The sequence below is a fragment of the Dicentrarchus labrax genome, unplaced genomic scaffold, assembly GCF_905237075.1.
Source record: "Dicentrarchus labrax unplaced genomic scaffold, dlabrax2021, whole genome shotgun sequence".
NCBI classification, from domain to species: Eukaryota; Metazoa; Chordata; class Actinopteri; family Moronidae; genus Dicentrarchus; species Dicentrarchus labrax.
Genome location: NW_026136704.1, coordinates 8,437,738 through 8,465,435, shown reverse-complemented (window position 1 = coordinate 8,465,435; position 27,698 = coordinate 8,437,738). Strand labels below are relative to the sequence as shown.

General features: G+C 43.0%; 2 protein-coding genes across 2 annotated transcripts; one reads left to right on the top strand and one right to left on the bottom strand.

Annotated features, from left to right (window-relative positions):
* Positions 1 to 95: 95 nt before the first annotated feature.
* On the top strand, positions 96 to 13,329 carry sgpp2 (sphingosine-1-phosphate phosphatase 2). The gene is made up of 5 exons (XM_051397283.1): positions 96 to 659; positions 2,424 to 2,585; positions 8,866 to 9,045; positions 11,661 to 11,750; positions 12,575 to 13,329. The coding sequence occupies exons 1-5, from the start codon at positions 459 to 461 to the stop codon at positions 13,118 to 13,120; spliced, it is 1,179 nt and encodes a 392-aa protein (XP_051253243.1). The 5' UTR covers positions 96 to 458; the 3' UTR covers positions 13,121 to 13,329.
* Positions 13,330 to 13,888: 559 nt separating this feature from the next.
* On the bottom strand, positions 13,889 to 27,492 carry farsb (phenylalanyl-tRNA synthetase subunit beta). Its single transcript, XM_051397269.1, has 18 exons — positions 27,363 to 27,492; positions 26,862 to 26,917; positions 26,499 to 26,653; positions 26,109 to 26,181; positions 25,853 to 25,968; positions 24,691 to 24,841; positions 24,496 to 24,604; positions 24,220 to 24,290; positions 24,071 to 24,132; positions 23,583 to 23,634; positions 23,408 to 23,469; positions 22,785 to 22,992; positions 22,597 to 22,677; positions 22,229 to 22,321; positions 21,992 to 22,109; positions 21,127 to 21,279; positions 15,297 to 15,444; positions 13,889 to 14,881 (listed from the first exon to the last, which is right to left on the bottom strand). The coding sequence occupies exons 1-18, from the start codon at positions 27,418 to 27,420 to the stop codon at positions 14,101 to 14,103; spliced, it is 2,547 nt and encodes an 848-aa protein (XP_051253229.1). The 5' UTR covers positions 27,421 to 27,492; the 3' UTR covers positions 13,889 to 14,100.
* Positions 27,493 to 27,698: the final 206 nt, after the last annotated feature.

The window sequence follows — 27,698 nt, the reverse complement described above, 5'->3', positions numbered from 1 at the left end:
TTAGGGGGTAACTGTAATAGTATTACTGAAATGTATTAGTTATTAGTTACACTATTAGTTACTGGGGAAAGTAATCTTATTACTGTAATATTACAACTAGTAATGAGTTACTGCTCAACACTGTACCTCACACGCTGCTTACAGGTCTCACAATGCAAAGATCCAACCTCTACAGGTGTCCTGTTATCATGGAGATGCAATAAATCTTCCTTCCTCTTGCTATAAATACTTTGTGATAACATACGACCCATCCCAGAATAAAGGTCGGACAAACGCCACACAACCGGTTCAGCCCCCTCACAGCCCCGCCCCATTGCGCACACCTGTGGCGCACAGCAGCCTCACCTGTACGGAGCCTTTTTGCGCCCTGCCCGGGCAAATATCAGCTTCCATTAGCTCACCTGCTCAGACAATCCCCATCAGCCCGTTCCTGAACGTGTCTCTCTCCCCCACCTGACATGCTGGAGCTCCTGGCTTACCTGCATGACTCCGAGCTTGTGGCCCGGTTCCAGAGACGATGCGGACTCTTCCTAGTCGAAGCCGCGCATCACAGCCGAGGAGGGACGCCCGACACCCCACGTGGACAACTGAGGGGACGATGGGACCACCAGGATAATAATTCAAACTTTAAACACAAGGAGAATGGATTTGCCATTGGTGTAAGTCGTTTACTGCGAAATAATGCTCTCACTATTTATTTGCATGAAACCATAAAAGGTCATTTTAATTTCAATCAAAATGTCCCATGGAGCGTATGAAGCCAATTTGCATTTGATTCCCACAATATTTAACGCTCAAACATAGGAAACATAGGAAGTAAGTAAAGCACCAGAGAGGTTAAATGACTTAGTTAAACGAACCTTTAACATTTATTTGGAGATGTTGAGATATGCAAACCCAACAGTGACTGGCTTTTCTCGTTTGTCTGGCTGTCTGTGTCAGCCGCCTGATCCTCTTCTGCACAGTGACAGGCTGAGCCGGATTTTTACATTCTTCTCTGTCTCCACTTTCGCACATAAACAACTTAGTTAAGGTATTAAGAAAATGAAGGTGACTACAGTCAGGTTACTTTCTAATTTAGGAAGATTGATGATGTAACTGGAGCACCTAAATGGTGGTGTTCAGCATGGATGTTGTTTTATTTATTCATCTCCAATCGCTGCAATGTATTATATAAGGAATAAATAGCAAGTCCAAATGCTGCAAGTTTGAACAAATACAAATGTAGAAGCTAATGTTATAACAATACCAGAATTTTAAACTTTGATACAACACTAGAATTACAATTAAATATATATACTCAGTACTTATTTGGATACTAAGGCAAAAAGGAAAAAACATCTAATACTACATCTCTTTTTTTGGTACTTTCGATGCAGCGAATGTATAGCTATCATATACTTTTAAACATGTGATGGACAACCTTAGCAGAAACTGACATTTTGAGATGGACCAGTTGCAATACCACTCTTAAAGGGTCCTTAAGTGCTGAAGGGGCACTAAACCAAGTTTACACATGAAGGCCAGTTCACTCCTCACAAGTACTCAGCCTGTAAAAACAGTTAGTCGGGAGAGACTTAGTTTTCAAATGAACAAATGGCGATTAGACCTCATCCTGACCTCATTGTATTTGAAGGGGTTGGTGAAGCCCTGATTAGTCTAGGAAGCCCCTTATGGAGTCTAGACGCTGGTGGTGATGATGAAGGACTTCTGATGAGCTCAACCTGGGCACTGGATATGATGAACTGGAGGTGAATGGGGTGGAGGAGGGTTGTAACGATTTCACACTGAAATGACAGCTGCAAGCAGCAGAGAGGAGAACAGATTTAAAGTTTGACACCAGCAATGTGATTGGCTGGAAGTCTGATTGGTTTAACTGAAAGGATAAACGCCCACTGATTAGAAAGGAGAGTGAGAGAACATCATTTGTATAATGTCTTCTGTGGCTCAAAGTCCAAAACATAACCCCAATGATGTCATAGTGATGTCATCGGGGTTATCTTGGCTTGGGCCTGGAAAATACAGATTCCTAACAGAAAGTTAAAAAAAAGGTGTGGAGTTTAAAAGACGTGGACATTTATGAGGCGGGGGGGGTCTAAAGAACAATACTAGTTGCATTGTGGGAACTTAATGTGTACTAGAGACTAGAGGTTTCAGTCATGCTGCACTGATTTCTGACCTCTCTTTTTTTTATTTGTCTATTGTTAGTGACTGACTTTATGCAGGTACAGCACTACATTGTGCTTGGTATTTGTTCAGGTGCTATCTGAGTCAGCTGAATAAATAAATCCATTAGATTCTGACTTGCTGGCTGGTATAAATGATTAAAAACTGACTGATGTGCAGCCAGCACAAGGTGTGACTGCCGGGTTGGCTGGCAGATCTATCTCATATTTTGTGTTTGTCTGTATTATTGTGTGCAGGGCTGCAGCAGGCCTCAGTATGAGGTGAGGAACTGGCTGTTGTACTTCCTCTTCCTGTTCTCGGCAGGCCTAGGGCATGAAATCTTCTACATCACCTGTCTGCCCTGCATACAGTGGAACCTGGATCCATTCCTGTGCCGACGCCTGGTCAACATGTGGACCGTAAGTCACAGCTGGAAAGAAAAAGTGTGTGTGTGTACATGTCAGTCAGACCACCAAGTCTTCAGTCTGATGTCCGTTCGTTCCACAATGCCACCTCTCTTCTCTCTGCCCTTCGTCTCTCTCTCTTCACCTTTCAACCTCCTTTCATCCTTCTCCCCCTCCAGTGACCTGTCTCTGACACCACCATGTTCATATATCCCCAGGCCTGGGGGCCACTGGGGCCAGCCTGACCAGGGCCCCTGACATGGTGAGAGCCCACACATGAGGACACATCAGTGGGAAAAGACAGCTAGGATCTCCCCTTAAGATGTTTATTCTGATAGAATCCAGCACATTGTGACAAAAGACCCTGAAAACATGTCACATGCGATCCCAGGAGGAGTGTGTTTGACACTTCTAGGGACAAGCAGACAGACACAGACAGCTATATCCCCTCACTCCTGCAGCGTGTGTGTGTTAGGCAGTGTGTTTTTGTGCCCTTTGTGTCCCCGCCCCGAGCGCTTGGTGGGTGCCCTGTGTCTGAACCCCATGTTTGGCCCCCCAGGGAAAGAGATACCATTCTTCTGGCATCCTGGCTGCACCAGGCCCCTGTGTGAACTCCTTTCAAACACACATAAACACCAACACACACACATGCTCGCACTCCCCACCTCGCCCACTAAACACACTCATTGCCCTCCCTCTAGTTAGACATTACCAGCTTTTACTCTGTGTCCTCCTCCCCCTGGTCTACCGGCAGAGTGTTTTATTGGCCTCATCAGCGCTGTGAGCTTTCTCTCTCTGGACCGACCATTTGGTCTGTCAGCCCTCGGGGTGCTTCACCCCGCACTTCTAACTTCTAACAGCACCCTGCCATTGTGCTGGTGGAGTTATCTAAGGTTCATGGAGGGCCATTCTCTCTCTCTCTCTCTCTCTCTCTCTCTCTCTCTCTCTCTCTCTCTCTCTCTCTCTCTCTCTCTCTCTCTCTCTCTGCTCTGTCTCGCACACAAAACTGGCAACTCACGCCAACGACTGAAGTGCACCCATGCAAATTAAGACTTGTATGGATAAGCAAACAAATTACAGGCCCAGGAATGACACGCACACACACACACACACACACACACACACACACACACACACACACACACAGACATAACATACACACGTACCTTTATGTCCTTCACTACCCTCTTTTGCCTTTACTTGCAGTGTGACTTTGGTCGACTTAGAAAACAATAACTGTCATTAAGCATATGGTCATGAATTACATTGCCCTGTTGTATGTTATTATTGTAGCATAGTGTTATGCAAATCATACACCTACTGTGCTGCGTGGAATATCAAACAGTTGTACTTTAACATAATGACACAGAGGGCATATACACTATGATGTGGATAGCTGAAGAATGCTTAGAAAGGAACCACATGTAAAGTTTTCTCTAGTGATGACAGATGATGCTCACATTCAATGACATAACTCACTTTACTCCCAGAAGACTAAACTTTTTCAGCGATACGTCCGTCCTGTCATCAGGACTGTGGTCACTGCTGTTTGTACTGGCATATAAACTACATTTTTCTGTTATAAGTTCAAAGTGCTTAAAAATAACCAGAATGAAAATGAATAATTAATAAAGTATAGTTGACAAAAAGGTTTACCAACTGTGAGCTATGACTTAAGAAAAGTATGACACACTACGATTTATGAGCAGATAAAACAATGTGACTGTTGATCGGACCAAATTGGACCAGGTCTGTTCCAGTCTGGGTCAGTTGCTCATATATAAATAGTCAAATCTGTCATTAAGATTGTGTTTGATGTTTGCGACATACATCGATAACCGAAGATGTCCCTTGTGTCGCCTCTGGGAGACGTACTTGTAAATAAACAAAAGAAGAAGAAGAATGGAGAAGAAAGGTTTGTGGTATGAGACTACACTGGACAACTGAAACAGAGGATCTCACCCAACTTTTGTCCCTCTTTTTTTTTTGGCCTTTCCAGCACAAATTGCACTACAGTGGAGCAAAGTGCAGGTTGCTGTTGTCGTTTATTTTGGTACAAGAACATGCCACAATTGGCTTCCTCGTAGGATTTGTGGGCTCATCTACAGCCAGAACTCCAGTTGTTAGTGTTCAGTATGTTGTCTAGTGTATTAACTCAGACGTAAGGTTCCTGCTCCTTCCTAACTGTCAAAGAATAAAATATATATCTGCAAGTTGCTGGAAACAAGTTGTGCCATTTTTAGAGATTTCAGCTAGTCTTCAGGTTCGGATCTTCGGCCATTAATTGGTGCTTAAATGCTAACGGCAGTATGTTAACTAATCACAGTGACAATGCTAACATGTTGATGTTTAGCCTGTAGGTATAATGTTTACAATGTCCACTACCTTTAGTTCAGTGGGTTAGCATATTACCATTTGCTAATTAGCACTAAACAAAGTAAAGTAAAGCTGAGGCTGATGAGAATGTCATTAGTTTTGCAGATTGTCATTGATATTGTGAGCATGTTAGCATGCGGACATTAGCATTAGCCTCACAGAGCCACTAGCACAGCAGTATACTTTAATTTAAGGTGGTTGTTGTTGTTGTTGTTGTTTTTATCACTCAGCAAAACAAAAACTGTACAAAACTCTGGAACAGCAATACAAATAAAAATAAAACAGATTAAACTAAACACAAGAGGATGGTAAGTCAATAAGAAGACCAGAAAAGGCTGAGCAGCACTTTAAACCTGGACTTTAAAGTCTGCTGTGTTACTAAGGTTATCTCAGTATTTGAAGGAACCATGTTGTTGGATTTGGCGTATTTCCTCCACAGAGATATTATGGAGGAACATATTTGCAGAAATTACTTCTTGGTTCAAGAGAGCCGGTAGCAGTATGACTCCCAAAATACCCATTGTACAAATCAATAGTTCTACAGTCAGTTACACTAATGGCGTTACTATCACTGACTTAATGTAATATTGTCACATATGTTACTGTTTTGCAAAGATCATTTTTTTACAATAATTTATACGAGAATTCACCTTAAGATTTATTATTACCAGTAGGCCTATTAAGCCTTTTCCAAAAATATATGGTGCTTTATGTGATGAACTTTATTTTCCTTGGTGGTCAGTGGGCTGTTGCATCACCAGTATGAACCAAATCAGCTATTTATTATGTTGCTGTGCAATAAAACAAACATCTTGTGTGTTTTCTCCATACAAACAGTGACCCGTACAATAGCCCCTCTTTCGCGTGTCTACGCACACACTGTCTCACACACACATTCACCGTGATCCACATGTTGACAGATCAAAGTCCAAAGCTGGCCTCGATCAATACACTTATTCACGAGAAAACACACACACACTAGCACAACTATCTGTCTGTGTGTCTTGGCCTGTCTCTAACTCTTCCCCTAATGTGACCAGACTGTCCCTGGGTCAGCCCTTTGATGTGACTCGTACAAAGACACCAATGAGACACTGGCTTTACTGGAGCCAGCTGAATATGTTTGTGTTGACGCTGAGTGCAGGGGGGTGGGGCGAGGGCATCATATCATGCAAGCACTTCAACTGGTAGGCAGATTAATTGTGTGAGGGCAGAGTGGGGCACGCAGTGGATGATGTACACACAGTATGGCTTGTTGTATGAATGCACAGTCATGCTGAATGGATGGGGTCAGGCGTGCTAAATGGGTGTACCATTGTCTGTCTTCTGTTTACTGTCCACTTCATGGTACCAATTATTCTGTCTGGGTGCATGTGTGTAGGTTCAGTGTAGGTAGATGCAAATATTGGAATTGTAAACTTTCCATTCAGGCACTGCCAAAGGACAAGGAGAGATGGAAAATAAATATTCAGCTTTTGGAAAGAGTAAGAGATTATTGTTGTTGGGACTAGAGACTGCAGGCTGTTAGCTTAGCTTAGCTTAGCTTAGCATAAACACAGATGGCAGGGCTGAAACTGCTAACCTGACAATATCTAAAGTTCAAAAAGTATGATTACCATCAATTCTGAAGCTCACAAATTAATATGTTGTACCTTATTTGTTTAATCTGTGAGGTTTCCATGGCTGAAAAATGAAGCCAATGCAGAAGTGCCAAAAACTGCAGTACCTTGAACGGCCACACTGGCTCCAAAAGCCCCCATGTTAGAATTAAAAAAACCTTACAGCAGAAATAACCAGGGTTTACAGCCTGTTAAATATATATATAAACTATAGCTAGTGTTTCCCAGTCCATGACAACTGTACAGAAGGTGCATTTTTATATAACTCACCCTTTTAAGTTATATTAAGGCTTAAAGTTATGCATAATTAAGAGCACGGCCGCTTTAAGTGACAGGTAGGTGCTGTTTTCAGTAACTAGGTTTTATTTGGCCCACCTCAGCTCTTCCCACACATAACGTTTTTTTGCCCATTTTTGGATTAGCCAGGTGGCAGTGGAGTCAGCGCTGCCAAGATGGCAATGGCTGGAGCCGACCATGCTCAGCTTCAGAACAGTTTGACAGAAACCTATGGGTGACGTAACAGAGACTGTGTTCATTTTTTTAATCTATTATCAATGAAGACACTGCAAAAAAGTACTGGGTGGATGGATATACTGTTCTTCAAAATGTAGTTACAGAACCTAACTCCCCTTAAACCCACAGATTAAACAAATATTACAATACAATGTATTAATGAGTTTTAAATCAGGTATATTTATGTACTTTGGAGAAAGCCAAGCTAGGTATCTCCCCCTGCTCCCAGTTGTTATACTAAAACCTAAACTTGGCTCCAGCTCCGTAAAGCAACATTATGTACAATTTGACATTTTTTGCAACTTGGTGCCGGAAGTTTCACAGTACCTACACTGCATCTTTGTTCCAACAGTTTGGGGAAGACACGTGCACAAAGCCAGGTTCACAGAGAAGTGTTTTCCCAGTTTGGTGTTGAAGAACTTGACTGGCCTGCACTGATCCCTGACCTCAACCCCATCCAGCACCTTTGGGGTGAACTGGAACACTGACTTCAGGGCAGGCTTTATTGCCAAGCATCAGTGCCAGACCTCACTAATGCTGTTGTGCTGAATGGGAACAAATCCCTGCAGCCAGGATCCACAACCTTGTCACGTCTCTGCCTCCGCTATTCAGAGAAATCTATTGGATTATGGCAGCCTATTAATTGGAATGAGAGGGTGTATTGTTCTTTTGTCCACATATTTCTGGCCATTTTGAGTACTTAATTTCATCCATCCGCGTGCCTCTGTGTCTTCAAGTTGCTGCACTAACAGCGGGTCAGTAGACGTACTTTTATATCTCATTTGCCATGGTAACAAGAATTTCCTGATTACAGTGTCAGTAGAGATGGTAATAACAACCTCTCCATTCTCTCCTTTAAACACACACATTAGTGTCCTGCTCGCTCTCTCTGCACTGCCTCCCTGCTCCTCGCTAAGACAGCCATTCATTAAATATACAAGGCAGAGCTTTAAATAAACCTGGAGCTGGAGCAGGCCGCCCCTCCGAGGGCCGCTGGGGATCTCATGAAAGAGAATAGGCAGCACATTTGGCAGGACACACACACACACACACACACACACACACACACACACACACACACACACACACACATACCTATACGCACACACACCTTGCACTGAGTGTGTCATTGTGTCAAGAGCTCTCAGTCTGACTCCACCAGCTAAAGACGTTGTGTCAGCAGAAAACACTGCCTTCTTTAATTCTCAGTTTCTTACAATAGATTTTGTTTCTGTATGACTGCAGCATCTGCACTTTATACCAGGGTGGGTCTCCACTTTTTTTTTTTTTTTTTTTGTTGAGTGGGAATGGTGATTACTTATTTATGAGAGACGGTGGTTAGTTTTAGAGCATAGCCTAATCAGGATTTTACTTCCTCTGCTCATTATTTTATTATCATCTTCCTCCATCTCTAATTTTTGCTTTTGTGGCCAGCACACTGCACTATACTCTTCTCTATTCCTTTCTGGTATTTGATTGTAATGATGCAGTATTTCTTATTTCTGTCAGGTATAGATGATTAATCAAACCGTATGAAGCATTTTTTACATAAGGCTCAATATTGCAACTGAAAGATAGAATAATGGTTCTTTTAACCTTTTTTCCCCATCAGAATTCATGCAAATGTGGAAATCTGATAAAAATCTAATTTTGAATCAATTCAGAGTTAAGTTTTCAAAAAATAGATATTTATAAAACATTACAAGTACAAATGCCATCTGGATGTAATAAAAGATATTTGGTGGGACCCTGCTTGTAAGAGACTAATATCCTCTCTCCTCTCTCAGGTGGTGATGTACGTTGGCCAGGTGATGAAAGATTTGCTGAAGCTGCCTCGCCCTCTCTCACCCCCTGTGGTCAAGCTGGAGACGCGTGTCAATGCAGAGTACGGGCTGCCCTCCACCCATGCCATGGCTGCCACCGCCATCTCCTTCACGCTTTTACTAAGCGCTCCCTCCAGGATACAGGTGAGCGTCACTGATGGCTGTGATTAGATACAAAGGTACTCTTTGCCGTTGGGAGCTACAGTACTTACTCACAAATATCATGTTGCTTCGTAATTATTACATGTGTAGTAAATGTTAATGCACATTAGATTATTCGGTTTTATGAATGGCATTAGCATGTTGTTTGCCCGGGTCATCACTTTGATCCAGCCTGAATTATCTATTGGACTGTCAGGAAATTTTGTGCGGGCATTCGTGGTGCCCAGAGGATGAAGCCTAATGACTGAGGCAATCCTCTGACTTCTCTTCTAAAGCCACAATGTGGTTGAAATTTGTTTTTATTTGTAGTGAAATGTCTTGATAACTATTATAGATTGCCATAAAATTTGGCACAGACATTCTCATGTTCCCTTCAGGATGAACTTTAATAGCTTTAATGATCTCTTGACTTTTCCTCTAGTGCCATTATCACACCAAAAAGACACTGACTTTAGCATTTAGTTCACAGCTCAGCTGTTCTGAAGTAAAGCCTCACAGAGCCCCTGGCTGTAGACTCTTACCTTTGGTTTGCTATACATATGGTGCGTTCCATTTATCTCGGAAGTCCACAGTTCGAGCTGGGAATGACATCACACCCGAGCTGACCGGGTCGGAAACCAAGCTAGAAGCCACTGTTAGCAGTACCAGTTGATAACAACGCAGTACGCTGCATTTAACTCCACAGACAAAAGTGAGAGAAATGAGACACAAAAGTCGGAAGTGTTAACAAACAGAATAACTTTCTCTTAGTTGATGCATGGAGCAGCCATCTTGGATTTCTCTGTCAGGGTTGGTGACTTCCAAGTTCAAATGAAATGTACCAATACTCTTACCAAGGGTGGTAAAGAACTTGTTATATTTTCTAAATATATAATCTCCCCTGTGACTAATGAAGCATCTCTCCTGTGGATGATTATGGAAACAGAATACCACCACTTGTTCCATTATTGTCTGATATTTAGAGATGGCAATAACAGTCACTGTGCATGGTTTCTTGATTGGCAATTGTAATATTAATACTGAAAGTGTAATAGTCTATGGTTACACTATTCATCACTATGAAACATTATATTACCACAATTGCTGCAAATGATGTACTTACACCTCATTAGAGCCGGGAAGAGAAGGCTAAGTGGAAGTTGAACTGTAATTGTGACCCTAGGTATCTTATTAGCAGTGCTGTAACATTAACACTGAATGTTATGGATTCGCTTTAAGATCAGCGAGGCACCAGTTAAAATGAGTTGATCCAAGTGAGCAGCTTCACTCAGATCATAGCATTGAAGGCAGTACAATTTAAGGCACTGGGAGCCTGTGGATGGCAGCTTGCTCACTGGTAGCTGAGTGGGATGAAGGGAGTGGCCCCGCTGTCCATCACAGAGTCCTGACTGAGCTGTTGGACAATGGGCAGGGTGGGGCGGGGCCAGCAGTCACCATCAGTCACCATCAGCCACACCCGTCGAGCTGCTGTTTGGTCTTCTGATGGACTCGACTGAGTCAATGACTGTCAGTCCACGTCTCCACCTCCCTCCTCCTCCTCCTCCTGACTCTTCCCCTCTTTATCTCTCTCACTCCACTGCCAAGTCAATAAAACACTCAATGGCTCAATCATAGGCTGTCTTAATCAAGCGCTGTGTTTTAATGAAGAACTGAGTTAATGCTAAATCCTTCACTTAGTAGTTTACGGCCTCAGCAGCTGTCGGCTTGATTTGTGGCCACATCATTTCAGCTATTCGCCTTCAGTTTCCTGCAGTGGCATTCTCAAGGTCAAAGAAATCTTCTCAACAATCCGTTGAGACACCCCGTGTACAGCAGAGCACTTAACTGTGGCCTGAAAGTCCTCCAGGATTCCCCTGAAATAAAAGAGCATGCATAGCTACAGATAAGTAGCAGGCTGTTGCAGAGGTTCCTGAATAGCCACAAGGCCTCAGGGCAACTCGGCTGGTTCCCGAAGCAGGTCGGAGGTCACGACAGTCAATCACAGAGTGACCCCCCTCCTGTCCCTGGCGTCCTTTGTGGCCATTCAAAAAAACCCCTCTCTTCATGAACTACCAGTGAATAGGCTTCCAGCTGCAAAAGACAGGAAAAGACACAGGAAAAAAGGCATAGGGGGGGGCACAGGAGGGGAGGGTGGAGGAGGTGAATGAATACACAAGGCCTCTCTTCTCACTGTTATTGAAATGGAGGGGGGAACAAAACCTGCCGCCATAGGTAAAGGAGGGAGGGGAGAGAAGATGGAGAGACAGTAGAGGAATAAAGGAGCAGTGAGTTAATGACGGGCAGTACGTCAGCCCGGCAGAATGGATCAAGCGGCAGAGAGAGGACTTACACGTCGCCATTAAGAGGACTGACGAATGGATGATGTGATGACAAACTAACAGGAAGAGGATAAAAAGGGCCAAATGACAACTGTTCTTGTGTTTTCAACGAGGAATGTGAGGAATGTTAGCCGCACGTGACACATACCAGTCTACTTTCACACATTTCATCTTACATCTTCACCCTTATCAGGGAGGGGTGTGTGTCATTGTGTGTGTGAGGGTATCTACACATCGCTGTGATGGTTGGTGATCTAAGTGTGTGTTTTTCTCTCTCAGTTCCAATTCGAGGTGGGTCTGCTGATCGCAGTGACGCTGTCGTCCTTGGTGTGTCTGAGCCGCCTCTACACTGGCATGCATTCGGTTTTGGTGAGCTAGTCCCTCCACACACACACACACACACACACACACACAAACTACAGCATAAAACATTCAAGCTCAATGCAGGATTCATAATTCATATGTGTGTGTGTTTAAACTGTCTGTCTGAGGCTTTGATCCAAGACTTTTAATGCAGAAGCCACTTTGTTTCTTTTCATTTGGAAATCTTGAATTTTAAAAGTTATATAAGCTATTAAATGAGTTATGTTTAAGGATATATTTATCACTGAGTGTTTTTATTCCTAAAAATAATAGTTTGACATTTTGGGACATAAGCTTATTTGCTTTCTTGCCAGGAGTTGGACGAGAAAATTCAAATCATTTTCATGTCTATTAAACGTAGTGCTCAAACTAGTAGCCGGTTAGCTTAGCTTAGCAGAAACACTGTAAACAAGGGGAAACAGCTAGCCTGGCCCTGTCCAAATGTAACAAAATCATACCAGGATCTAAAGCTCACAATTAACACATATAATCAGTAAAAAGGACAAACCTGTGACAAGTTGTGCTTTTAGGGGGGGTTATTGCACCTGTAAAACCACAACTTGTCATTTTAAACATTTCTTTCTTGTTTTTTTTTCTGTTTTTAATGTTAACTTGTGAGCTTTAGAGGCGCTACTAGGCAGACTGACTGAACCAGGCTAGCTGTTTCACCTGTTTCCAGTTGATCAAAGCTAACTAGGCTAACTGGCTGTGGCCCTATATTTACACACGAGTGATATCGGTCTTTTCACCTAACTCTTAGCAGGAAAGTGTTTTTATTATTCAACTATTGCTCTAAGAGCGGCTGGTTAAACATACTGTTTTGCTTTCAGGATGTGATCTGTGGCGCATTAATCTCCGCCATCCTCGTGTTCCTCACCTACCCATACTGGGAAACCTTCGACCATTTCCAGCTCAACAGCCGTATCTCCCCCATCGTGGGGTTGTTGTTGCCCCTCTTCCTCAGCTACAAGTACCCGGAGCTGGACCATTACAGCACCACGCGGGGGGACACAACCATCATTCTAGGAGTAGGGGCTGGGTGCTCTGTGGGATACTGGGTGAATGAACAGCTGGGGCAGACATTGGTGCCCCAGGGGGTGCTACCTGTGCCCCTACCCACACTGACGCCAAATGTGCTGGCACTAGGCGCGGTCCGCCACCTCGTGGGAGTTGTAGCATTAGTGGGAACTCGGCAGGTGGTGAAAACCTTGAGCCTGCAGGTGTTGTATTCATGGTACGGCGTGGCAAAAAATGACGACAGTGCCAGGAGGAGGAGAGAGATCGAAGTGCCTTACAAGTTCACCACATACACTGCTGTTGGACTTGTTAATTCTATACTGGTCAATAGAGTGTTCATTCTACTGGGGCTAATGTGATCTATTAACACAACACTAATGTATAAGGACCTGAACTGAACACAAATGTACCTCATATTTATTTCAATGTGCATCAAATGACCTTTTCTACAGGTTAACTTTCTCATACAAGCAGCTTGGGCGGGGAATGATTGACAAGTGTACTTGTAACTGAGCTGAAAGCAAATCCAATATTTTGTTCAGGCAGCAATAAAGTTTTTATAACTTAATTCCCAGTTTTGTCATTGTTTGAACTGTGTAGTCAAGGCAGTGGCACAGTCTTAATGCACTGGTGTGTATTTCAGAAGCTACACAACATGCAAGTCCTCTTCCAATGGGAGGACCCCACCTTGAGCCCGACAGGCTTATTCCAGTATGGTAAATACTATCAAAACCAGTTTAACTGAAACTTGGCAACTTCATTTAAATGGAACCTGTGTTTGCCTTTGTTCTTTAAGTCCTATCACTTGGCAGGTTAGAACAGGCCATATGCTAACCAAATGGGCCTGGTTACTGTGTTTTTAGTGCTGACTGGGTAGTAATGAAAGAGTTAACCGTCCCTTTGCTACAGCAGAGTTTGAAGGAATGCCGGCACACCTGTCAGACTGAATTTACGAGACGACTTGTTGTCTGCACAGCACACGTTCATATGGGAGGCTACTGGCTGCAACAGCGCCTGTTGAAATGACAGTAAGGCATCAGATACAGTGAAAGTCTGTGTACTTGTTACCTGATAAAAACATATGCATGACAAAAGGGGAAGAAAAGAACACAATTCAAAGTACTCGGTCAAAAGTTAGGATGGCTTTATTTGATGTTTGAAGGCAAGAATCTTTTGTACTTGTATCAAAGGATAAACAGTCTTTTCAAATGAAGGACCTGAGCTTAAATGGACGCTGGAATAGTGGCTGAACATTGTGTTTCATATTACATCATCTAAAACCAAGACCAGAAGACATCAGATGGTACCACTCAGTGAATTTATTCTGTGTTAGCATGATTCAGATCTTATTGAAGGCAGCCACATCCACAGACTGAACATATTCCTCGAAGGCGGTGATGGCTTCCTCCAGCAGATCTGTGCCCACTTTATCATCCTCCACCACGCATCCTATCTGAAGCTTCTTGATGCCGTAGCCCACCGGGACCAGCTTGGACTGCCCCCACAGCAGCCCGTCCATGCTGATGCTGCGGACGAACTCTTCCAGCTTGCCCATGTCTGTCTCGTCGTCCCAGGGCTTGACGTCAAGCAGGATGGAGGACTTGGCAACGAGAGCTGGCTTCTTGGACTTCTTGGCAGCGTACTCAGCAAGGCGCTGCTCCTTGATCCTAGCCGCCTCTGCGCCGTCGTCCTCATCGTCTGAGCCAAATAGGTCGATGTCGTCGTCGTCGCTGGTGTTGTTTGTCAAGGCGGGGGGAGTCGCTGGGAGGACAAACTGACTCTTGGCTGATGGGAGGCTGGCTCTTTCTCTCTGGAAGGACTTTATGTGGTTGTACCAACGCCTGAGGTGGCAGAAGGTCGGAGAAGGAGCAGAAGGGATGGCATCGAACACTGTCGTATCAGCCTGGGATGCCGCAAAGCCCTCCATGTAGCTTTTCTCTGCCAGAAAATCATTGAGAGCTTTAAGGCCGGCTGGCGTGCTCATGTCACCAAACACAGTTTTAGTGGAAGTTGGGCGGGAGGACGGGGGCTGAGAGGATGCATCTTGCGTGGGGAACGTGTGCTTGATTACTTCCTGCATGGGGACGTCGTGTGTGAGGGTGGTTTCAGCTGTGTGGCCACTGGAAGAACCAAGGCAACAAAGCAACAGGTAATGAGTCACTGAGTTTAATGACCATGCACCAACCCCAAGGCACTAGTAACCTAAATTAAGAACAGGCATGCATGTACAAGCCCACACACACGCATGCACACCATTCACGTCACAAACACAATGGAGTCTTGTTAATTTTTAATTTTTCTGACTTCAGTAAAAAAAACAGCCTTGTTACTGATATATAAAACACAATGGCTCCACGTAATAATGCTGCAGTTTGGTCCTTTGCTTTTCTCCTGCACCAGATACAAAGATAATCTGCAGCCAAAAGCCATTATTTTATTAACACATTTTAAGCCTCATATTTTCCTCATGAATCTCATTGCTTTATAAACTATGTATTTTTAAGCAGGGGTTTAGGTTTAGGAAGGTGAAATCACAGGAAGGGCTCGATGTCCATCTCCAGCGCCGAGCAGGGCATGGTCAGCTCGAAGCGGTTGATGACGTCTGGGTGGAGGACGCCAAGACGCCCCACGCTCTTTCCACGAACGAAGATCTCTGCGCAGCGACCAGGGAAAAAGGTGGAATCTAAGAGAAGAAAAAAAGAAAACGAGGAGTATAAATGTAAATTAACCGAATCATTACTTAGCGAGAAGACAGTTGCGAGTGGATTTTAGGGTTACATCATTTAGTGGATAACGCCTACACTTGGCACAGACTTCCTCTTCTTTTGCTAAAGCCCAGACTGTTGAGGCACATCACATCCTTTTGTAGCCTCCTTTTTAAAACAACAATTATCACCTCCACTTGTTTGCAATCTGTTTGTATCCTGGCAAACTATTTTGGACCAGTGTTACTATTTAACGTGCCATCTGTTTGTTCTTGGAACACATTCCTGCCACTATATAGTTGCAACACTTTGGACTTGCACTTTATTGTGGAAGCATTTGTATTGTATCAAGTATTGAGGACGTCCTCTGTGTCAGGCATTCATCTTAAGTGGTTTTTGCACATCGTATGACAGAAATTATGAGTCAATCATACAGTGTGGGCGGTACTGTTCTGCCTTTCTTGTTCCTTGATTTTCTCTTGTTAATGGTTTGTTCTCCCACATTGGTTGATAATGATCAGTTCTTCATCAGTTTCTTCCAAACAAAACCTAACCAAGGCTTCAATTCCTGAACACATAATTTGCTAAAGAACGCCCTTTTCAGAAGTGAAAAAATAAAAGCTTTAGACAGCTGGATTGCTATCCATCATTGACAAAGCAGCAAAATTAATGGCGTTTATGTGAAAATGTCACAGGTCATTACTGTAAAGCAGCCATTTGACCATAATTACATTTTTCTGTCCCCCCCCCCCCCCCCCCCCCCCCCCACACACACACACACACACACACACACACACACACACACACACACACACTCTTTCTGATTAAAATCTGATGCTCCAGTTTTGTACGTCAGTGTCATGAGTAAAGGTCACTTTAGTCCACAGGGAATAAAAAGCCTCCATCATCAGTGAGATGAAAAAACACATGTCAATGTAAGAGGCGTTCGCTCAAAACCAGTGACGAGTACACAGACAGAAAGACGGACTTGTCAGAGATTTAACAAGATACGGGGGTTGCCATGACAACAGCCCCACACACACAGACATGGCATTCTCCCATAGTGCACTGCTTCTTCCCACGCTGCCTTGCTAATGGGTTCCAGAGCCCACTGCTTAGATCACTCATCACTATGTATGAAGGTTTGCAGAACACATGGACTGAGTGTGTGTGTGTGTGTGTGTGTGTGTGTGTGTGTGTGTGTGTGTGTGTGTGTGTGTGTGTGTGTGTGGAGGAGACTCAAACAGGGACATTTTAACAGACATGCTGAAATAAATGGTGTTTATTTCGGTTGCCTGTTCTGTGTCTGTTAGGTGTATTAAATCGGTGGTATGTGCTTGCGTCGGTTCACACGTCATCTACTTGTACCATGAGCAGGATGCCATGGCAACTATATAAATAGCTCTGGTACATCTTAAATAACCAATCAGTCAATGAAAATCCTACACTTGAGCCGGGCCACTTTCCGCCCACTCTCCTCCAACTTTCGGCAAAGCTTTCAGCGGAAAGGAGAGTTAGACAGCTGCATCAGATATGTCAATATAACTGACATGATTTTTACCATAGGATTTAATACTACTTTATACAACTGGACTGAGAATTCACACAGGTTCTTACTCCAGCAACAAAAGCCTGCAATGGAAGGAACGCCTCAACCTGCATTAAGGAGCTCCTAACACGCCTAAAATGGTTACTAGCATGAGTGACTTCCAAGGATGATGATGTAGTATGGGTTTCAGTGTTGAGGTTCTTGTTTGTGGTTTTCAGGGTTTCCGTGCTGAAAGGAATACTTTTTTGGTCAAAAACGTTGAAATTGAAAATCATCACCATTAAAAGATAATTCTAGTTTAATTCCTGGTCTTGTTTTCACAGAGAATTATCACCTGAATCTGCAGCTCCCCTCGTCTTTACAGAGCTTTATAGTGAGTTAAGGGTCTCTTTTCAGTGAAAAAGCTCTAAAAACCCTATGATCAGCACCAAACAGCCGACAGATAAGTTAGCAAGTAGCTAATAAATACTTTTGCATTTAGCATCTAAAGAGCCAAATATTTCTCTAAGGAGTTGGTGAAACAAAAACAGAGCTAAAAGATAGTATTGGGAATATTGGGCTTATATTCACCAGGAGACAAGAAACACAACTCCAAATGAATGACAATGTGTCTTTGTAACTGCTGGATGTGGAAATAAAAAACTGTTTGCTTCACCAAATCAACTTAAAAAGGTCCCCTTCCATGCATGAAGGAGAACCTTTGGTGACCGCGAGATGTCCGAAAAACACTAACGCCACTATCTAGAGCCAGCGTTTGGTTTGTCCATTCTAGGCTACTGTACAGTGTGTGGTGGACACCATGACAATTGTTATTTTATGATGATTAAACACATAGTTATGAATATTATATTCTATTTTTCTCAATAGATCCTCCTAAATGTTGCACACTGGACCTTTAAGGTGATAACATGTCAAACTTGTTTCTGCTGCCCCCAAGTGGACAAAAAAAATCAGTTAATGCAAGTTTAAATAAACATAATAAACATCAATATTAACCGTAAAAATATATAGGCCAAAGACTTACAGTCAATTACTGACAAAAAAAATAAAAAATAAAAGTCACAATTCCTAACAAAGGGTGTATTTGCCAAGACTTTGCATTGGATACAGTTGTTAAGTGAAACACAGGCATCTGTCTCTTAAGTGGTTTCTTCCGCCACTTCTGATCCCCTGACTCGTTATTTCATCCCCGTATCCCAGCTGAGTGGAGGAAACTCAGCTGACATCTATTCCCTCAGCCACTCTCTCTCTCCGTGCTGGGAGTGAAGGCGAGTTATCGATAGTGCTGTTTCACCATGCTGATGGACACATCCTGAGGGGGTGTGTCTGTGTCAGGTGAGCCTCTTAGACCAGGGTCATGACCCTGTAATGGGGTTATGGACACGCCGACATATGTAGGGAGGGGAGGGGGATTAGGCTAATGGTGCATAAAGTGTGGAAAAAAATGGAAGAGAAGATAGACTGAGTGGGAGTGTGTGTTCAGTGTGTTGAGCATTAGTGCGAACTGTTAGAGCCAGTCCATTTCAGCTCCCTCTTAAGTGTGTGCATACGTGTTTGTGCCTCTCAGATGGACAGTCTGAGCACCCGTGGGTGGGTGTGTATGTGCCAGTCTGTCTCGCTGCTCAGCACTGCAGTGGGTGACGTGACTCCCATGCACTCTCCCACACTGCAGACTTTACCCGCTCTCATAGCCTTTCTTGCTTACGCCTCCAGCCGTCGCTCTGTCGCTCTCCTGTCACCCCCCCCCCTCTCTCTAGTCTCATCTCATCTCATCCCTTCTTCCGCTCCCATGTCTGCCTTCCCGTCTCCTCACTGCTCTCATTCACTGATACTTGAGCACATTGATTTGCAGTCTGAATGGGCCAGCAGAGCCAGAGTGGATATCCTGCAGCGTGACCTTGGAGCATGCAAGCCAAGGGGAGAAGGAGGGGGTGGGGGGAGTTGTTGGGGGGGTGAGAGAGAAAGTATGGAAAGAGAAAGGGCTCCAAAACCCAAATGATGTATGCGGATTGGCCTGAAGTCGAACCTTTCTGATTGCTAATCTCACAGGAACGGATCAGATGCTTCTGAGAGATGAAACCCAACTGAGTCATACCTGCTCTTTAAACACAACAAGTATTATTGTGCCAGTCACATGTCACTGCTGGTTAATGTCACTCTCTATGAAAACCAAACCATAAAAAAAGAACTCTCCATTAATGTGCAACATGATTGACCGAGCCATCTCATTCATGATGACTTGAGACGGGACGTTTACACTCTTACTCAGATGCGTTTCATCATTACAGACACATTGAGGTTGTCTGAAATGAGTTCTTGGCTTACAACTCATGAACCGCAAGTGCTGATGTGACACCCTTGATTTTTACTGAGCGAAATGATGACAGGACAGTGTACGTCAACGCTATTTGGTTTCCTTCATACAGTGCACAGAGTTATCCTGATTTATTAGGGTAAGGTGATGCAATTGGTGATTTTGGAGGAAGAACAGAAGACAAAGTAAATGGAATAGAGTGAATTGTGGTACAGAGGGGAAAAAGAGCGAGTCAGATGCCCATGACCTATAAATGACACCTGTTCATTCATAGCTTGTTATTGTCCATTTTCTTAAAAGAGGTTTCTATTTCAAAGGAGTAAAAACTTCTCTAATAAAATAATTGTATACAACAAGTTGTCAAACACATTCTACCATAACTCTGTAACGTTATCCCTTTGTATACTTCCCTGGCCAGTTGGACCACTTTGAAAGCAGCAGTGGTTACTTTTAATGGGCAAAAACATGTAACAAGTAATGTCATTAAGCCCATTTGACTTGAGGGTGCACATTGAGATCTGGTGTCTAGAGAGTACATTTCTTTTATCAGGAAGTACTTTTTACAACATTTTGTTCTAAGAAATATGTATGTGTTGGTTCTTTCCATAGGCAGGAGAACAGGGGGGCTCCACAACCTGTGATCTGTGCACAGTGTAAGGTGTAATTTTTAGAAACGAGCAACCTCTAATCACACTAACAGCATAACTTTACTGGACAGAAGTGGTCAATTATTTAGAACTTCACACTTTACATGGAATTTACATGACTGTTACTGATGTTAGCATCAGTGGTTTTGACTATGAGCCACATTTGTTTAGGGTTAGCTTGTGTCCATTACACGGAGAAACAGAGGCTGTACCAGACAGCATCAGGTGAGACCAGAGAAGAGGGGAGGAAAAGTACTCTCAGTACACATTTAAAAAAGGCACATAGGGGAGCTATAGTAGTGTATTTCATGCACTTTTTGATGTAATCAATGGTTTAGTGAATTCTTTTTAAAAAAATATTTTTACACATTTTGGGTTCCATCACTTCTCCACTAACACCATATTAACCATATTCTAAATGTACTCAACTTTTCTCAGACTAAAACTGACACACAGTCATACACACAGTCTTAAGACTGCACACACTCACATACTGAGTGTGAAATTTTACAGTGGAAAATCAACTTGGTTTGGAATTTCTGTATTGCAGTTTCTTGTTATTTATCAGCTAACATACACACCAATAGTGCTTTATCTCTAATAATGTACTATCATTGGATTGATTGGTCTATGATTGAGCAGTGTACAGCGGCAATAATGACCATTTGAAGCTTTGAGTATCTGATTATAAAAGTATGCAGAGATATTTTTGGCTTCTGTCTCTGCCACCTAGATCAATATTACATGTTTTCTCTTGTATGCCAACGTATTTGTTCATCCCCTTCATTAGATCTAATCTAAACTAACCAGGCCTGTTCACAAGTTCATTTTGAGCCAAACTGTGCATGTCACTGCCATGGAAACTGTGCCCCCTCAATAAACCGGGTACATGACGCTCTGGTAACAAACAATGTGGTTGCTGCTAGTCAGAGACTGGATTTACATAATCTCCACAAAACCTGCCTTTTAACCCCTATGTGACCCAGATCCATTTGTTCGGCAGCCTGGTAAGTAATTTAAAATGTTCTAACATCAATCTAGGGCTTAAAATCTGTCATTCCCAGTATAAATCCAGTCTTAAGATATTTACCAGCAAAGCTAGCTATATTCCCATAGATCTCCACTCCACTCCCTCTCAAAGCCTTCTTACCGTCTGCTGCCTGGATGTGGTAGCCGTCCCCGCGGACTGACTTCACTTCCAGCAGTTGCATGGTTCGGTCCAGCAGGCCGTGGATCACCTCGAAGCCCGGACTCTTGTTGTAGTAAACGGCACAGAAACGCCGGCTGTTCCTCGCCCCGACATCTGGTTGGTGGGATGAGGGGGAGGGAGTGTTAGGTACACTGGCTACTAATATATAAAGCCAATACTGGGTTTTTATTCAAAATAGGTCTATTTTGCCATTCCTCTTATGTAATGAAGCTTATGTTTGGTTGGTTTATTTTTCATATTTATGGAAAAATGAAACAAGACTACGTAAGGCACTGTTCAGATTCAAGTATATATGTAATGTAAATCATTATAGAAATAATTTAGCATCCTGGTATCTAAATGATGTTTCAGAGACTTTTCCAACCCAACAAATAAAAAATGGGTACTTAAATTGCATTGCATAAAGGAGAAAAAGTCTGCACACTGATGGGCTCCGAATCAATATCTTTATTCTCTCTGATACAAAAGATCTTGCAGATCAAAACGTTGCTTTAAAAGAGAATATAAAAATGTATTTGGAGACCATCAGTATGCAGGCTTTTTCTCCTTTGTGCTGTGCAGTAATACTTGTTGTCCTGCACCTCAGTATTTTTGCATGGATGTGAGCACACTTGGTCTCTCGGCTTAAATTGCATTACCACTATCAGATTACATCTTAACCAGCTATTATCAGCATCCGGCCCAAAAAATATCAGTGAGGCAACAGGGTTTGAAAAACTGTTTTAAGGGCGTGTTTGATACAGTGTGTACGTGTTATATAAGACTAAATGATTTTCTTCATCACTTCACACATGCAGACGCCTACCTTTGGTCTCATCCTTCAGCACCACGTCCGATATCTCAAACAGTTTGAGGGGAAGGGGCATCTTCCTGTTGGCAGCGATAGTTTTCAGCAGGCCTGGCAGCAATGTGGTGCGCGCCACCTGGTGGTGACAAAGAGTGGTGAGGCTGGATAAATGAGCTACAATCTGTCGGAGAGGACAAGAGTGCCCTCTTCTGGAAAAATGATTCTTTATAGGATCTCCATTCTTCTCTTCTTTACCTGGAACTCAGCAGTCTTGGGGTTGGAGATGTGAACCGCCTTGGTCTCTGAGATCTTCTTTGCAAGCTTCTCTGCTATATCTTCTTGAGAACACTACAGGAAGAGTGAGGGGACAAATTGCTTTTCCATTATACAGTAATATTTACCCAAATGCAAACATTAGCTAACATGAGCCACCATAAGCTACAGGTCATACCAGACCAAGTACGAATGTAGCAGCAACATCTGAGTGACTTCAGTTGAGCAATGGTGCGTTTGTAGTGCTTATGAATTTAGTTTTTCATCTGTAAGAGGAAGATTGAGTTATTTCTTCCCTCAAAAGATGCAAAGAAAAAAGCCGTGTTTACATCCGTGCATCTTTTTCTTACCAGGGCAAAGTTGAGGGCCTCTGTGAATCCAGCAGCTGCCAGATCTTGTCTCAACAGCTCAGTCAGTTTATTCAGAGGGAACTGTGGACATACAGAGCAAAAACATAAGAACACACACCATATGTCAAGAGATACAATGATATTTGGTTACACACACACATCAAACATGCAGAAGAAAACCCAGGTACCTGGTTGGCTACGGTGTAGGTGCGTGGCGTGGTGCGGGGGATGTTGTTGAATCCGTAGGCCATGGCGGCGTCCTCCATGATGTCACAGGCGTGGATGATGTCCGAGCGTGTTGGTGGGATCTCAACCTCGATCTCGTCACCAACGCCTGTAGCCTGGGAGAGCAGGCACATCCTGGTCAGCAGCTGGGCGATTTTCTCAGTTGACTCACTGTCAGGAGAAAACAAAGCAAATGCTGACTGGTCAAGTTTCTGAGGATACGCTGACACCAAGCAGCTGGTGGGAAGAAAGGTTACAATCCGTCCAATAAATGATGATGATTATCTTCATCATAGCTGGCCAACTTATAGAGAGGTTCAACAAAGTTTTTTTTCCTTTTATTTTCCAGTATTTGGTTGCCATTTTTTGGAATGGAAACATACAGCTACAGTTCGTTGTTTCAGAGCTGCTGTACTAGACTGTGTTAGTAAGTAGCTAATGAAACTGGTTAGTCTGTGAGTTTCCTCAGATACGTTAATGCCAACCTTGCGACAAAAGCAAAATGGAATGCATCTTGACAAACCTGTAGGTGCTTTCCATCTTTTACTTTTATGTTACTTTGACTGAGTAGGTCAGAATGACTTACTTGATGCCAACTTTTCGGTTGATGAACTCGCTGGACAACTTCTCCTTCCTGTAAGCCAGCTCCTAAAGAACACACCAGGAAATAGCAGCAGAGAATTAGGAGGCCGTAGAAGAAATTCATGTGCCCTTGATTAAAAAAAGGAGAACGTATAAGATGATTGTAGTGAATTCAGTACTGGGTATTTGTAGGTCTTGCCATCTGGGTAAACCACCTCAGCCTCCTCTACCCTGAAAGTGCAAGAGACAAAAGACAATATAACCCTCACTGTAATACTTGTCCAATCCAGTCATTTATTGTACTTTTTTATCTTGAACAAAGCACATATGACTAAGAATAAGAATAGTTCCCTATTTGACAAGTAATTGTTATCTAGAGTTGGTTAATGGGTGGCATATTTCATGCTGTTTGAAGATGACAAAACAAAACAACACACACTTATTTAGATATTGCACAAACAAATGCCAGCTCATCCATGATGGATATGATGGATATTTCACTCTATGTTCATAGTAGTTATTGTAATTCACTGGGAGATTATCAGTGATGTCAAAGCAAGATTGTGTTCAGCTTGACAAGCAGAAAGGTGCTGACAGCTGGAACCCCAGTTATTGTCCGTCTCCATGGAGATGAAGAGCTTGTATTAGCGACAGATGTGCGACTTACGTGAAAGGCTGTGAACAATATTCGCTGAACATGGTCACCATCATGTCCAACACGATCTTTGCCTGAAAACAAGATTGAGTTTAAGTCATTTTTCCCTTGATAACATTGACTGAACAACTTCTAATGGGATTTCTCTGTTCTCCTCCCACCTTGGTCACGTCTGTGGCTGTGCACTCGATGAAGACGTTCTTTGTCTTCAGGGTGATTTTTGAATGGTCCCCTGGAAAAAAGAAATACTCACTTCAGTTATTTTAACATTTCTCTGTTTAAAAAGCCTGAAACGGTGCAATTTTACTAGCAAGCAAGTCAGATCTCTGATATCTGTCTGTCAGATGTTTCCAAGCTCACAATTCTAGATAAATGCTGAAAAAAAAACTATAGTATGCAACAGAGGCAGAACACCTAAAGACAGACAGAGTACTCACCGTTGATGATGGGAGGCATGGACAGGACAATACCGTTGCTGTCGTAGATGACGGGGTACACAGGCTTGTCTTCAATTATGTGCAGGTAATGCCTCAGGTGGCTGTCTGTCTGTACGAGTCAAAAGAACACCAGCTTAGCACCGCTCAAAAAGAAAATTGCTCTTCTAACCAAAGTCCAGCAAATTAGATGTTCACCTTATAGAGGCTCATGAGCTGGGTGGCCGTGTACTCTTTGGTCTGGTTGAGGGGTTTGAAGCTGATGTCACCAGGAGGTTTGGCTGTGTACGTGAAAGGACCAGAGATGGTGTCCAGGTCATGGGTCCCGATGGCCACCAGACTCCTCTTCCTGCACACAAAACACAGTTAATGGTTGAATGACATTAAAACACGCTATAAAAAGGACAACAGTGGTTGGTGTGTTTTTTGTATACACAGACTATACATCAGCAGGATAAGTTCACTGTTGCTTTTGGTCTCTTCAGGAAATATCTTGATAGTAAAAGAACGAATTGTGACATATTACCATTCTTTGAAAAGTAATATTTGTTCTGACATTGATCAGTTTTTTTGGGGGGTTTTTACAGGGCCAATGCTAATAAGTACTTTTATAGTAGAGCTGAAAGAGAAAGTTGACCAATGGAAAATGTATCTGCATCTAATCTGATAACTGATCAATCATTAATTTTCTAATAACACAATCTCCAGATGTCAACTTGGGTTCTAGAAGGTTGGTATGGTCATTTTTTCTACCATTTTCTGGCATTTTTCAAACCAAACAACTGATCGATTAATCGTGAAAATAATTGGCAGATAAATCAATAATGATTTAGTTATCTGTTCACATTATGCCCTCAAAGCTTGCGCTGTGTTGTCACTTAATGAGGTACACGTGCTCTGTGACAGACACAGCGGCTGCAACATCTCAGACACCGCCCAGCTGCTGAGATTTTCATGGAACAGATCTCTTTCACAGCAGCCATTTCTGACATGATTTAGTGCAGCAGAGCTTTTACACTGAGCCAACATGCAAAATGGAAGCACTTTGACTGTTTGACCTGAATGGAACAGAACCTTAACCAGTATCATTGGTAACACCTGTGTTTACTATTTTATGTCAAAATGGCTGCTGTGAAAAAGGTCCATCAAGTTCCAGTAAAACATCTTGACACAAAACATGTGACCAATTAAAATCGACACAACGTGGTAGCATCTGTATGGTTCTTCCACTGAACTGTTCAAAGCATGTGTTTAGCAGTGCTAAGTGGACGACGCAGATGTACCTAGACTATATAAACAGCTGAATCCAAGGCCTTATACAAGCGATAGTAAGCACACCATTTCCAACAGATAAGCTAACCTGCAGATGTTCTGGTGGAGTTTCTCCTGCAGCTCGATGAAGCTGTCATAACGCTCCTGTGTGAAGGTGATGTTCCTCAACACTGCTGCCACAGCGTGGGGTCGCACTGCCGCCGTCTGCACAGGACAAACACAACAGCAACAAACCAAGTTGTTACCATGGTGATACACACATTTATTTGACTTATAAACCAAGCTAATGATAGATTCTGGCTACAAAGTATTTGCCTTTAAGTGTTATGAATGTTACCACCCACCTCCTTAGTAATAACCAGCTTCTGAGGCTCCCCGCTGCTGGGGCTAACTCGTCTGTAACGAGGTGCCTCCAACCTGAAACACAAATACAATCTCTGTAGCAACAGTGAAGCAAGGCTGCATGCACTACACCCATAATGGATAGGCATCTTGGATTTAAGCAAGGCTGACAACCAAACACCACATCTCATCCACGATATTTAATGCAATTAAATCACACTCAGACGTTTCCACCCTCCTTATTCTGGAAAAGGGTTCTGATTTACACTGTTATACTTCTCTGTTGTGTCATGAAACTGGTCAACCTTGACATGCATTTTAGCAGTCACCCTTCACTGACACTGTAGCAATCACAGCAGGATGCCGGTTCTGTCATACAAGATGCCACTCACGTATTCTTGAAGACCTGCAGTCCACGGACCAGCCCTTCCAGACACAGCAGGTCATAGCGGTTAGCTGGTACATCAATCTTGTAGAGGATGGTGTCGGATGCTCCGGATGCTTTGGAGTCGCCCTGCTCTCGGCTGATTATCTCCTTCTCTGAGGTCTGTAATGAGTTCACTGGTTACATGTCACAGTTCAATAGATTTTTGGCACAAATGTACTTGAAGACCTTTCTCACATTAGACATTTTGACTTGTCAATTGTCATGAGTGACATCCTATACAATTTAGTTTTTGCCAAGTCAAAGTGTACATCATGACGAAGGTCTATTGTAATCAGAAGACACTTTTCCTTTCATGTTGTTTACTCACAATTTCATCCAGCTCCAGCCCAAACTCAAAGCACAGCTCGTCAAACTCCTCATCAGCTACAACAAGAAGCAAACAGCCATTATTAAAAACAGCTTTCTATATAAAAAGGACCCACCGGCTGTTATCTCCCCCCTGCTGCTCTTCACCCGCAGCCGGCTCAGGTTTAAACGTCAGGAGCCGGCTGAATGACGCAATCACGCTGACGTCAAACACACAGGTATCAGTGCAATAAGACTAGTTTCTTTTTGCCACAAACATCAGCAGAACAGCCTCATATTCAAATTCATACTTGGCGCGAATTTCAATTAAATGTCTTATTTTTCTCTGTATTAAAATCCAGATCCGGTAAAGCTAGCCGCTCGTGAGCAGCTGCTGCGGTGCTAACAGTCAGGCTAATGAGCACAAACTGAGCTCTGACGTCCTCTTTCAGAGTCCAGAGAACATTTAAACAACAGGCAGACAACTTGTCCGCTACTTGAACATGTAGTAAATATGACTCACTGTATGTTCTGCCCAAAGCTTTGAAGAGAAGATCTCTTTTTACTCCGACAGTCGGCATGTTGGCTGCTAATCCTCCTCAGCCCAGTGGAAAAGGACCCCAGCAGCCGGCTGTAGCTGTCTAGAGCGGTGCCTGAGAGAAAAAAAAACATCTCAAATTTGTGGCTACAATGTCCTCCAATTGTGATAAATGTAGTTAATTATTTTCGAAATAAAGTGTCGTGTCTTAGCAACACATAAGATATGTCACATAATAACCGTGTCTCTTTCCCCATGTTTTATTGAGATAAGTACATAACTACGTAATATTAAGTCCCAACGTTAAGATAAATAACATAA

Bases quoted from the DNA above. Each gene is read 5' to 3' on its own strand.
- sgpp2 (XM_051397283.1), top strand. From the start codon at position 459: ATGCTGGAGCTCCTGGCTTACCTGCATGACTCCGAGCTTGTGGCCCGG. The intron at 2,586-8,865 runs GTAAGTCACAGC...CTCCTCTCTCAG, and splicing joins GCCTGGTCAACATGTGGACC to GTGGTGATGTACGTTGGCCA. The intron at 9,046-11,660 runs GTGAGCGTCACT...TTTCTCTCTCAG, and splicing joins GCGCTCCCTCCAGGATACAG to TTCCAATTCGAGGTGGGTCT.
- farsb (XM_051397269.1), bottom strand. From the start codon at position 27,420: ATGCCGACTGTCGGAGTAAAAAGAGATCTTCTCTTCAAAGCTTTGGGC. The intron at 24,605-24,690 runs GTGAACATCTAA...TGACTCGTACAG, and splicing joins AGCTCATGAGCCTCTATAAG to ACAGACAGCCACCTGAGGCA. The intron at 14,882-15,296 runs GTGATTTCACCT...TGGTTCTTCCAG, and splicing joins ATGGACATCGAGCCCTTCCT to TGGCCACACAGCTGAAACCA.